Source organism: Liolophura sinensis, chromosome 7 (genome assembly GCF_032854445.1).
Source record: "Liolophura sinensis isolate JHLJ2023 chromosome 7, CUHK_Ljap_v2, whole genome shotgun sequence".
Lineage (NCBI taxonomy): Eukaryota > Metazoa > Mollusca > Polyplacophora > Chitonida > Chitonidae > Liolophura > Liolophura sinensis.
Window position 1 is genome coordinate 41347577 of NC_088301.1, and position 13046 is coordinate 41360622.

The 13046-nt window shown below is 37.9% G+C and overlaps 1 protein-coding gene across 1 annotated transcript; it reads left to right on the forward strand.

The window, feature by feature from the left end:
* Positions 1-901: 901 nt before the first annotated feature.
* LOC135470923 (synaptic vesicular amine transporter-like) lies at positions 902-12683 on the forward strand. The gene is given in 15 exon segments (XM_064749972.1): positions 902-1031; positions 1947-2160; positions 2767-2825; positions 3417-3500; positions 3691-3783; positions 4612-4643; positions 4645-4702; positions 5829-5909; positions 6600-6695; positions 7972-8050; positions 9630-9681; positions 10867-10930; positions 11339-11458; positions 12116-12161; positions 12590-12683. Coding segments are annotated over 15 exon segments (1302 nt in total).
* Positions 12684-13046: the final 363 nt, after the last annotated feature.

Below are 13046 nucleotides of genomic sequence, written 5' to 3' on the forward strand. Positions count from 1 at the left end.
TAATCTAAACCCTATCTGCTCTTTCGTTCATGTAGTTTTGAACATATTGTACTGTAAAAATTGACTGTTATACAGGGTCAAAATAAACGACAAACTTAGTGTAGAATCTCTGCGTCGAAACAGACATTCGTATACCGGCCGTCAACCGATAAGGATGTTCCAGGTCAATAATCGCAAGTTCTTCCTCTTGCGATAGTTGGCACATTGTCAGACATAACAGGTGAAATAAACCTCTTGTCAATTTACCTCAGTTAAATACAGCAATTCTCTCTGTTCATGTAAATACTTAAATAGTACATGTCCCTTGGCACCATGGTTTAAGCAGAATTAGGTTTAAAAAATGCACTGAGTAAGTTGCAATTCATTAGAAGTCATTGCACTAGAGATACTCAACCTGCTGTGTCGTCATCACATTAAACACAGAATAACATTAAAACAAAGGGACCTTACCTCTGTTATAATCTACCAGCAGAATCCTGGTTTAGGCAGGAATACAATATAATAAAAGACTTTTAGCGCAGACATATCATTTAGAGATACGAGGTAAGCCAAGAGAAACATTAATAACTGACTTCTCACAAATTTGGAATCTAACAGTAGTCCTTAAAGTCTAGAGGTGTCAGAAAGTGACACATTCACACCTCTCTTTCCCTGAAGCAATTTCTTATCTCATTGTTCATGAAAGGAGGCGTGGAGTCACCATTCATGTAGTCAACCCTACATAAACCCAGCTCCAAGTCAATTTCCCTAAGATCGTAGTGTTTCCTGCGCATACCATTCCTAGACACCATCTCAAAGTTTCCTGAACACAATTATATCCAATTTCGTGTCTCTACGGTCTGCACCAATATTAACTTGCCCCTATTTCTTTTTGTTAGATTGATTACGAATCTCCTGGACCATGACGACTGTTTCTCATCCTGAACGAACATCACGCGGGTGCTGCTATCACCTGAAGACATCCCGGACAATTGTGGTAGGCGTGGTTTGCATTGCTATGTTTACAGACAGCCTTCTCCTGACACTCGTGGGTGAGACACTTCATGTTCTTGTAATAACTATCTGCAATCGGATTCGGTTTTCTCTATACACTTATAGAAGCGATAGATGTAACTGTCAGGAGACCAGTCTTTCAAACGTTTGTTACACACATACATATGCAGCGTGTAACTTTCATACAAGCCTCATAAAGCAAGACGTCGTCATCTTTAATGATAGATCGGAGAGACATAGGGATACTCTACATAGAACTGCCATAAGTACTGGCTATAAGTCAGTACTACATCTATTTCAAATTTGACAACGTAAGACGAGTTTCTTTACCGTTCTGCATTTGGAATTGTTCTAGGGGCAAAATTTGAATCTATGTACTTTTATATTTAAAATTGATGGTTTTGTATTTCTTTATAAAGTTCATTACGAGGTTTTCTCTGGACGAATTGTCTCCCGTGTGGTAAGACTACTGTGTGACCGTAACAGAACTTACCGCTCACATTGTTGTCTCTACGGAGTAGCCTCCCCTTGGTTAGACATAGTCTCGCGCATGCGATCGTAACGTCGTTATTTTTGGATTTACACTTTCTTGCTGTTATTATGTTTTCCTGGGGACGACTCCGTAGTATAGCATACGCTGAAACCACAATGTTTTGAAGCAAGGAACTCAGACCTAAGCGCCAGCAATACATATCATCATCTTAGATCACTTGATCAACAGAATCTGTCGGCCGCAAACAGAAAGTGTCAATAGCAATAAACGATAATACTGTTACATAAACCATTTTCAAAATGACATCTAGCAATCGGATAATTTCATATGTTACAATGAGCGACAAACAATCCTTCAAGGAAAACAATGTATAATCCATTAATTTCTAAATGGGTCTACAATTAGATCCGTGTTAAACAGTCGACATTTGACCAACTGAAAATGGCCTTGTCTATTATAGATCCAATACTGCCGAAGATGTTACTGAGGATCGAGGAGGGAAAGTTAGAGATGCATTCTGTAGGTCTGTTTCTGGGAAACAAGACAATGTACTCTTCATCGCACAACAACACAGCTGATTATCTCAACCAAGGCGGCAAATTCGGGTTCCTCGTGGCAGCAAAGGGTGCGGCGCAGTTTATCTGCAATCCGTTTGTTGGTCATGTGACATCCAGGTATAACAGATTTCATACATATCTGCATATATACATGTATGTATGTATTATTTATGCATGCTTGTGTGCCTGTATGCATTTATCGATGTATTTATTAATTTATTTGGGGTTTTACTGTATGTATGTGTGCATTTATGCATTTTTCGATGTATGTATTTATTTATTTGGGGTTTTACTCAGTACTCAAGAATATTTCACGTATTCGACGGCGACCATCATTATGATAGGACAACAGACTGGCAGACATTCCCGTGCACATGTACATTTCAGTGAGAGTTTCTCAGTTTTTGCAGTTGTGTGATGTTTATCCTGTCCCAGGGGCACGTGTCCACACAGTCATATTATCGTGAAGCCGTTTTCAGCACTGACAAAGAGGCTGCCATTTCGAGTGACAGTAGGTGACTTGTCACTCAGGAACTCTCACCCCATTACAGGACCAGTCAAATCGTCCCGGAAGATCGGTACTTTGACCCTATTCGCACAATAATTTTGTATATGACATCTTCACTATGATTTATGAAGAGCTGTTCAATTATATCTATGATCTTGGCATTTGTGTTTCAACTTTTTCAACTCAACTTGTGTGTTAACTGTTTCACTCCACAGATTTGGATACAGAAGTCCGATGATGTTCGGTAGCGTTCTACTAGCGGGGTCGACCCTAGGTAATACACAGTGGCGACTGTATTTAGTTACTGCAACAGTTTTAGTATCTACATTTTACGAACCATCGCTAATTTTTAAAAGATTAGCCTACCTTACGAAAACAAATCTCTACCGCATTACTTTGGATTGGCGCGTCTACTAAGCTTAAGTGTAACTAAATTATTTAAATGACAACTCCAACAGAAGTTTTAACATTGGTTATTGGCACGGGTAACAAGTAACCGAGCACGTGACGTTTAAAACCGTCACATTTTTTTGGTAAGGTCATTAGATTTCATTGTTGGAAACTGAACCCTACATACCGTGGATGCTTCATATAAAATATGCAAAGTATGAAGGAAACAGAATTGTCATTTATTATCGAATATATAAATTTTGATACATTTACAGTTTAAGTACCCAAGCACTCTAAAAGCCATTCTTTAAAGCAATTCTAAATCATACTTTTTTGTAATATTAAAACATGGTATATTTTCTTTGACAGGCTCTTTTCGTATTTTTGTCATCAGTACCACCGCACCATATAATTCTGTTATTTAGTACAAAAAAAATGTTGTCACCTGAATTGTTTTTAATAACGTTTGTTCCAGCCTTTGGTTACAGCGTGAGCTATTGGATGCTCATGATATGCAGACTGGTGCAAGGACTGGCTTCTTCTCTGACAGCTGTAACGTGTAAGTTCATTGAAACACAACTCTTTGTCGATCTGGAAATTTAAAACAAAACGTTCCGCTCTTCAGTGCATTTTAAAACAAAGCCTCACAGAATGCATTTGTAACTGTTGTTATTATTAGTCAAATTTCATTTGATATTGGCTGCTACTTCAGTCACTAACGTTGGTGATATTTTCTGTTCTAATTTAAGCTTTGGGTTTGTTGGCGGACACTTTCCGAGACGACATCGAGCGTGGTAAAGTAGTGGGGTATGCATTTGGTGGACTCTCTATGGGCATAATAGGTAAATCCGGTAACGTCTTGAAACTGACGAGTGTATTGAACCTACAGGTAATTACAGAGATGTTTACATCGCCTATATTGTATTGCACCATTAGTTCTGTCGGAACAAACAAATTAAAGGGTTTATGGACCACTACTGGAACAACGAAAGCTATAGTTTTGTACAAACACAACACCCCGATAAAGCCCCGTTTCACCGGTAAAAGTTTACCAACACAAACGTTAACCTATACACTACAAAAGTGAAACCTTACTGAGTCGGATGCAGCTCAGTTGTGCCTTTTCCGTAAACGTTTACGGGATCATTTTCAACACTTTTTGTAAGCAAATCAAATCATCAATGTACCACATTCAACTTCACCGATTCCTAGCGGACGACAGTTGTACTTTTAACTGTTGTGGCTGTGCTTAGGAAATACAAGGGATGACCAGCACATTTAAGTCTATATAAAGATTACTAGGCTATTCTGAGTGGCGAAATGCTCCATAAGACATGACCACATCTATTTTGGATTTCGTGCAAACGAAAAAGCAGACTGTTTTTAAACGGAAAAGTCTGCGCCCTCAATCACACCAGCATAACATCAGAAGGTGTTTACCGGGTACTGTGCATAGTCTTACATAATTCTTAGAAACCTAAATGTTATTGAGCAATATATCTAACGATTTTGCTTCTTGAAAACATCGGTTTGAAATACTCTTGGTTAGCATTCAAGACGATTGCTTTGCGACAGAACTTGATGCATTACATCTCTTTAATATGTCAAAGATTGGCTTCTAGTATTGTATGCGATGTCCAAGGCTTAATCGACCGACTGTATCTTTTCAGCGGGTCCGATATATGGAAGTCTCTTGTATGACTTTCGTCTCGCCGGAGTTCCCATTTCAGCTATTGTCCGGCATCATGGGCTTGTCTGTAGGTGAGTGCGTTTATATCATGAGTACTAGATGCCTGATTCCTGATGTTAAACACTACACAGGTGTTTTTCTCGCACATCCATCCAACCATCGCTCACTGTCACTAGATAAAAACATCCTCTTGTTTTCTGTCGGAATTTTTGACCGTCTTCAGTGCTACATCCCATAGCACGGATAAAGCCTCTTAGAACACCACTGCTGTCGGAGAATCAATTCAAATACCTCGCTGAACAGCAGCTCAACTATAAAAATGATATCAGAAAACTGTTACAGTGTGTTTTGGTAATATGCACAGTACAACAGAAAATCGTGCGCTGAACACTGACCTGGTAAAGCCCTTCACTCTTTCGCATACAGAGGATCAACTAAGTCAAATGATTTATGTCGAAGATTCAGCAAATTGCTTCCGCGCTTCTCACTATCCCTATGCTACTATTCTAAGGGAACACGACACTGTTAGACAGATTTTAAAATAGTATTACCAAGGGAATGCCAAGTTGGTGTTCAGTCTTATTGTGTTCTAGTGAGACAGCACTTTACGAAAACACAAACAACACAGCCGTCGAATCACTACATTAATAAATGGTGATCCATAATTCTCGGGTACGAAAGAACTCACCAGTCAACTCTCTACACACAAATCTATAACCTTCACATTTCTTTCCTCCAAAAATATGTTGCGTTTCCTGAACAGTTTATTTCCTTTTCAGCCATCCAGATGTTGACATATACGACAACTACTGTTATCAAGGTAGGACAACCCTTTCTTTTTTATCATGAAGAAAAAAATGAATATGATACTTCGCTGTAAATATTTTTACGTTCAAATCTTCTGGCAGACTGGTACCAAATCCGTCAGATTTATAGTCCATGTTTTCTCGTCTCGGACGATGTATTAAACTCCTGGGCCCAATTGTTCGACAGTGTGTTGGCTAAAATTTTATATATAAAATATGTAATAGCGAATATACTTTCGAGTAACTGAGCCTAGGGACGTGCAGTATAATATGTATTTAGTACGTTGAAGCTGTATGTCGAACGACGTGTTTCTTCCGTTACTTTCGCGTCTGGCTGAGCGATAGTGATACATTGTAGTGAATACTGACTGATGTAATGGTAATTTATTAGGTTTCCGTGTCCCATTTCAGAAAGACAGACCTGGAGCAATTTTCAAGTTGATTGCAGATCCCTATATCTTAATTATTGCTGGTATGTACAAGCTAGTCAGATCAATGCTTAAATGTATTTATTTGTTTATTTGATTAGTGTTTTACGCCGTACTCATCAAGTATTTCAACAAGTATTTCACTACATCATTATGGTTGGAAGGATGTGGTTATGTGCATTGGCTTGAAAAGACAAAACCCAATCGCAGGGTTTCACACTAGTGACTGCCCAATAGACAGTGGTACTCTTATGCGTAGAGCTGACCAATAAAATGGAACTGTTAGACGTTGAGCTGACCAAGACAATGATCATATTAGACGTGGAGCTGGCAAAAACAATAGTATTCTTACGCGTGGAGCTGATCAAGACAGTGGTACTATTAGACGTGGAGCTTACAAACTGACAACGAAACTATTCCGTGTGGAGGTGACCAACTCACAACGCCATTATTCCGTCTGGAGCAGTCTAGCGGACAGGTGAAGGAAATCAGGCGTTGAGATGACCCACTAAACTACAAAGAACGATTACGACTAAACACAAAGCGATTTCATTTGTATAATTTTACTCCACATTGGGTATTAATTATGTACTTGCCTCTATGCTTCTCGAATAATATGCTTCATACAATAGCATCAGTCAAATAAAGGCAGGAGGAAACCAAGCATACTGCCATCCTGGAAGTGTGGTCAGTAATGATGAGTCCGGTTTAAATTTTACCACTCTTATTTTCAGCTAATATCTTCCTCCTGAACTTGGACACGTCGATAGTCCTGGCATTTTTGCCCCTTGAGCTCATGCGACTGGCTGATCCCCCAACATGGCAGTTAGGTTAGTAAGTCTTTGGACAAAAAAGCTTTTTTATGTTCTGTAAGATAACATAAAGCCTAATCAGCAGTCTCACTCAGCTTTAGCGATAGCCAACAACAAGTATCCAACACAAGCAAACAACGTAGTTACACCATTTTCTTCAAAAGCGAAGCCAGGAAATACTAGCTGAGAGGTTTTCATGTTTCTGTTTTAACATTCCGACCTTATCTCTCAGCCGAGAAGACGCCTATAGTTAAAAGGTATACAATATTTTAGTGTTTAGCATTCATGGAAGGAGGTCTCTAAAAGCTCGAAATTATCACTTGTGAGTCCGCTATCTTGCGAAACCATGCTGTCAGGCTTAAGTGCCATCGACGTCTATTTGATTCACGCAGACTTAAAATAAATAAATTGGGAGATAACATTAGCCATTGTTTGAACTTTCTGGTTCTATGTAGGAAATGAGGTCGTACGTGATTTCCTACGGGTGTCAAGGTCACGCAATAAAAAACAATAGCTAACAAACCAGTCATTAACGTCATGCTACAAAGTTACGTAAATTACGCGATACTTTTGGGTTATATCGGTCACATGCTGGTGCCTACGTGCGTCGGAAAAAATACTAGGATGTTTGTTGAAGAAAAAAACTATAGACTCTTGCTTACGAATAAAAGAAGCATTTTATTACCTGTATTCATATTAAGAACAGAATCTTTTCTTGGCGACCTATAATAAAGTTTTCATTTAGGTGAATTTGTACGGTTGTTTTGAATGTGTGAGCTGAACCCAATTCATTATACTACAGTTAAAAGGTATACCACCTAGCTTTGTCATTTCCAGCAGTTTAATAACATTTACCTCGAATGCGACGAAGTTGTCATAATTGGGTATCACAATATTTTTCTACTGGTGAGTAAAACCAGATCAGTGACTACAATGTCATAGTTGGTAAATGGCTCTCTGTACAAATCCAAAGGTTAAGGGGAATTAGATACAGCTGTAACAACTCGGAAACTTATTTCACAATATGTATGTACTTGTAAAACAATGTGATATGCTTTATTTCGTAGAAAAATGTACACCATGAAATATTATCCACCACTGAAGCCAGTTCCCATGTACCGTCAAATACATGGGCTTAAAACATTGCAGGCTAGGCCTATATACATGCGAAAGACTCAGACGGAAAATTGTGGATATTCAAATACAGAAATATTTCTAAAATATAACATTCTTTCAACACATATACTATGTATCATTTAATTAAGTATCATTTCTTTGTATTTTCTTTTCGCAGGTATAGTGGTGCTCCCAACATCCGTTGGATATCTCCTAGCAGGAGTTATTTGTCCCCGAATGGTCAAAGTTATACCCAGGTAAGTCCGAGATATATGAAAGGGAGTGCTAATCCGTATTTCTCAACCAATGAAAGAACTGCCAGCATTCATACAAGTTTGAAATCTTTCGTTTTGATTTTACTGTACGATTTACAGAGGAAGGGTGTTGCAAAGCAAACGAAAATAGTTGCGAGTGTGGTATTTGATCGCTTCTAATGCAAGGCCATTTGAAATATACAGCAGTATTAACCAGCCTGTACGAAATATTGCAAGGTGGTAACTGTCAATGATATGGTTTATTTTTTCGCCTATATGATGGGCTCTCATGCACGGATTGAAGGTTAAGGGTTTATTTTTGCTTGCCAGCCTGAGGGATGGTGACTTCATACCCTAATAGAAGGTTAAGCTTTTTACCTCCTGTATTATGCAGTATTGAGAAAGTTATACTTTTCGCTCTCTTGTTTAAGGGATAAGGGATGGTGTGTACTATTCATTTTCAGAATTATGCTCTTTGCCGAATTATCTATTTAATGTACTTAGACAATTTCGCTTAGTTTGCTGTTGTAAATGAATCGTCTTAGAAAGCATTCTTGGATGTCTACAATTTCTTGTACATCGGCCAAATGGGGAAATCAGCAACTTATGACATTGATAGACTGGTGTTTTATACCAATGTTATATTATAGACCATTGTCAACATTAGAAAATTTCACTCAGTTTTCTCTGGTTTATCAGATTATATACATCAAGCTACAGTTTTGTGCACAGACCTACGTACAAGTATAGAATATTAAGGCTACCAGCATTCAGATTTCTCTGGCTAATTTAGCAGATTTGTCAACATTTTTCTATCTTGTGGATTTGTACACATGATTTCTATAAAGCTTCCATACAGGGCAATATACACGTCTATCCAGAGAAGCCTACTGATTTCCATGCCTATGGCTACATTACTGGATTTAAGAACCGTTTTATTTGTTTAGCTATTTGTTGACACATTATCTCTAATAAGTATTCGACATCTGATACTCGAAGCCAAAGATATTGGTCGATAGACACTGACTATTGTCAGCTTAGCCAATCATAGGGTTGTAATTGTCAACCACTGTACACAGATAGACAATCGCGGGTAACGATTTGCATGTCGGAGACCACTCGGGCGTGTTGGTTCACAAACTCCCACTACAAAGAAGTTCTTTTCATAACCACAACGATTTACAAATCAATGACAACACTGTTGTACAATATTTATGCATACAATAAAACATGCCACATCTTCTTGAATAAGTATGACTTCACTCGAGGCAATGATGAGTTTTTAACATTATGATATAGACAAAAGCATTGCACCTTTATTTTCTTGGCAATGACATGGGTGTCCATCACTCATAAAACAAAAACAATTTTAGTAGTGGGCATGAAAGATTTTACAGACAGCTGAATGTAGGCGTTAAATGAAATAAGCTGTAACTCCAAAATCAAGCCATCTGGCGGTATTCTCAGAATGCACTAGAAGATTAAGACAGGTATGCCTGTTTGCTATTTCATGTAATACTTTCTTGTAATTCAAGTAAGTGTCTTTGTCCCTCGTCTCATTGTTAATGATGGTTATTTTCAGATGGACCCAGGGTTTAGCGGGCATGTTTATTAGCGCCGGTACGCTAATGGCGGTAAGTCCATGCTGCACAGTCAAAAGGCGCTGGCACACACCTGTCGGACGTGGCAACATATTAACCCATTTACTGGACACATCTCAGCTTTCTTCCAGAGCTAAGGAGGGGAGGAGTATACGTGCTTTCAATTCAACCTGTTGAATAAAAGGATGCTCGAAATATTATATACGCTGTATTTAAATATAATATGAAAGACTACTGACAGCATGGAGAGTAAAACCATACAGAGCAATGACGACCTTAGTAATCCGATATTTAATTAATTTATTTGATGGGTGTTTAACTCCATGCTCAAAAATATTTTTCCTGATCTGACGGCGGTTAAGTTATTGAGTGGATTGAGGAAAGCGAAGTACCCGGTGTACATAAACCATGGACGATCGCCAGGTGCCTGATAACCTCTTTATTAAACAACGCAGCCGAAAACTGACGTTTAAATACCCAACACACATAAATTTGTAAAAATATTGGAAATATTAAACACATTTTTTCTGATATATTTTTTTATTCGTAGCTTTCAGACTCGTATGCAGCGGACGTTGATTCAGTTGCGGCTTTAAAGTTAGCATATTTACGTATATTGGTGTCCGTTTTATGCCTGGTTTTCTCTACGCATGGTATAATTTAAGAAAATGCTCTAACCAATTACATATATACAATCAAATAAACAAATTTACACTATTAAGTTAATCAACTATGAATATTTATCAACAACTTCAAATACTGATGGTTTTCCAAACAAATTGTATAACTATAACACTGAAATTCGCATTTAGCTAAGATTCTGAAAAATGTGGATCAGCTGACAATGGCCAAAGTAATACATTTACACTAATCTTCTGAAAGATGAACAAATTGTTTCTATGGAAATAATAAACTTCGACACAAAAGCCAAAACGCCTATACATAAAGCTATTATCGATTTGGATTCTTCTAGTATGTATTTTAACCGCCTACCATTTGAAAAAAAGCCGGTTATTTCGCTTATCATGCCGGTAAGCCACGCCTTTTCTAGTTCACCAGGATGCTGAACAAATTCAAAAAGGTTTGAGTTGAACAGTGTTTGAGAGCAGAGTGCAGACACGCTTACAGATACACGCCGTCAAGAAGCTCGATGAAATAAGTGCATTTCACTCTGAAGCCATGCAGTACATGCATCAGTTACTTTTCCTTTTTTTCCAGCTCGCATACTCTTTTACCTTTGTGCACATGGTGATAGTTACGTCATTTCTGGGATTGGCCATAGGTAAGTTATTCATTTGTTTGTATCCTAATTCGAAAATCGTCTATAAAGTATGATACAAAATTAAGCAAGGCAAGACTAATTCTGTTTATCAGGGGCTGATGAATGAATAGATACAGTGTATACAATGTCAAATACAATACAAGTCTCATTATGTCAGTTCGCTTGTCGCCGTCATTGTTTTGGCCAAGCTTTCAACCAACTGGTACAGTACACGATTCGAATACTCATGTAATGTGATGTCATTCGTTCACCCAGAGCATTTGTTGCGTCTTCCATCTTCAATGAAAGTACTGACTGCTTCCCTCGACATGATTTCTTTTTTGTACACTAAACTTGACGTACCCATGATACGTACACGGATGTATGTGACTGATGGAAACTGTCTACCATACTCTGCTCCATTTTCAGGGATGATCAGTACCTCCATGCAACCTATTTTTGCTTACATCGTAGACATCCGTCACAGTGATCGGTATGGAAACGTCTACGCTATCTCAGACATGGCTGTCTGCCTTTCAATGTTTCTGGGTAAGTTTGCAAAAACAACACTATTACCTTTCTGAAAACTTCTTCTCTCCAACGGCATAGAGTTTTTCTATTAGTTGTCAGACGCCTGGTTTCTTCAAAAGAGCATTTCTTGTGAGGTGGCGTGACTTCATCTTCGCAACGTCCTTTGTGGTCGATGGATGGTATATGAATATCTGTTTGGACGTCTAGATTCAGCTTACGTAACACGTTGGCTTTTTAAACACATACTTGTGAATGAACCAAAGGAGTTCATTCCACATTCTGTTCTGTATATAGTTTTACATCAGTCTGCTTATCTTGACCAAATCTCGGCTAATCAGTAATAAAACACTGTGATGCTTCAGTGATACAACGTTATAACGTAAACACCGTCTTCAGTGTGATGCTTAATTTGATATAACAGTGTGACGTGAGAACGAGCATTCATAAATATTGAACACATAACCTAAGCAGTAATATGTTTGTATTTTTTTCATGTTGCCGGTTGTTTTTTTATACATTGTTGATTCTACATGTTTATTTGATTTATTTATTGAACTCAATTGCATTTAATATTATCCTTGGTTTTGGATGATGAGATATCGAACGAAAATATAATTGTATTGCTAAATTCCATACAAATGACAGAATTGTTATCCATGCATTTCTTTATTACAGGCCCATTAGTAGGAGGCCCCGTGCTTTATGGCTTTGGGATTCAAGTGTAAGTGTATGTCATACTTCGTTGCTATTGGTTGTACGAAGTCGGTTTCTGCTATGAACTCCCTTACGAAACTGCCATTAACGCTGTATGTATAAAATTCGACGTTGAAATAGGTATTCTCGCCACAACATTGCCGACAAGGTCCGGCATGATTGAGTGATACTAAGCACTTGATCAGACTGAATCCACCAAGGCTTTTCCAGCATAACCCGCAGGGTTTTTTTGAATAAATAGGGTTTGTACATTTTTGCACATTTTTGAATAAATAGGGTTTGTAGTTCATGTATATCTTAAATCCGTAACTGATGCTTATGGTGCATTTTCTTCTTTCCATTGAAATAATTCAGTAAGAGAATCGAGGTCTTTTAACTTCTGCTACGACTGGATAACATCATGTTGTAAGTAGAACAACATACCTTATTTTGCAGATTACTCTTTGGGGCAGCCATTTTGGACTTACTGTGTGCTCCTCTCTGTGTACTTCTCAAGAGTCCAACTCCAAGAATTAAGGCAAGAATCTAGAACGATCTGTCACATAGCATAAATCTTAATTGTTTTAAGTGTTGGAATTTTAACAGAACACAACTTTTCTAAAATCACAAGAGTGTTTGTGCTTAAAATTTGCAAACATATAGCTCAAAAGTTTCAAAAACCTCTTCTAAAGACTTATTTGTCCCATTTCATCCCCCATGAAATACTAATACTAATTGTAGGTTCTTAAGGTTTATACAAAGTATTTTGAATCTTAAGCTGTTGTATTATATGCTTTACATAAAAAATACCAATCCGTAGTAACGAGTCTCAACATTACAGTGTGAAGTGCTAGAGTTAACAGCACAGTTGCTGAATATGGTTTTTAAGCTTGCATGATTTTATAAATTACAG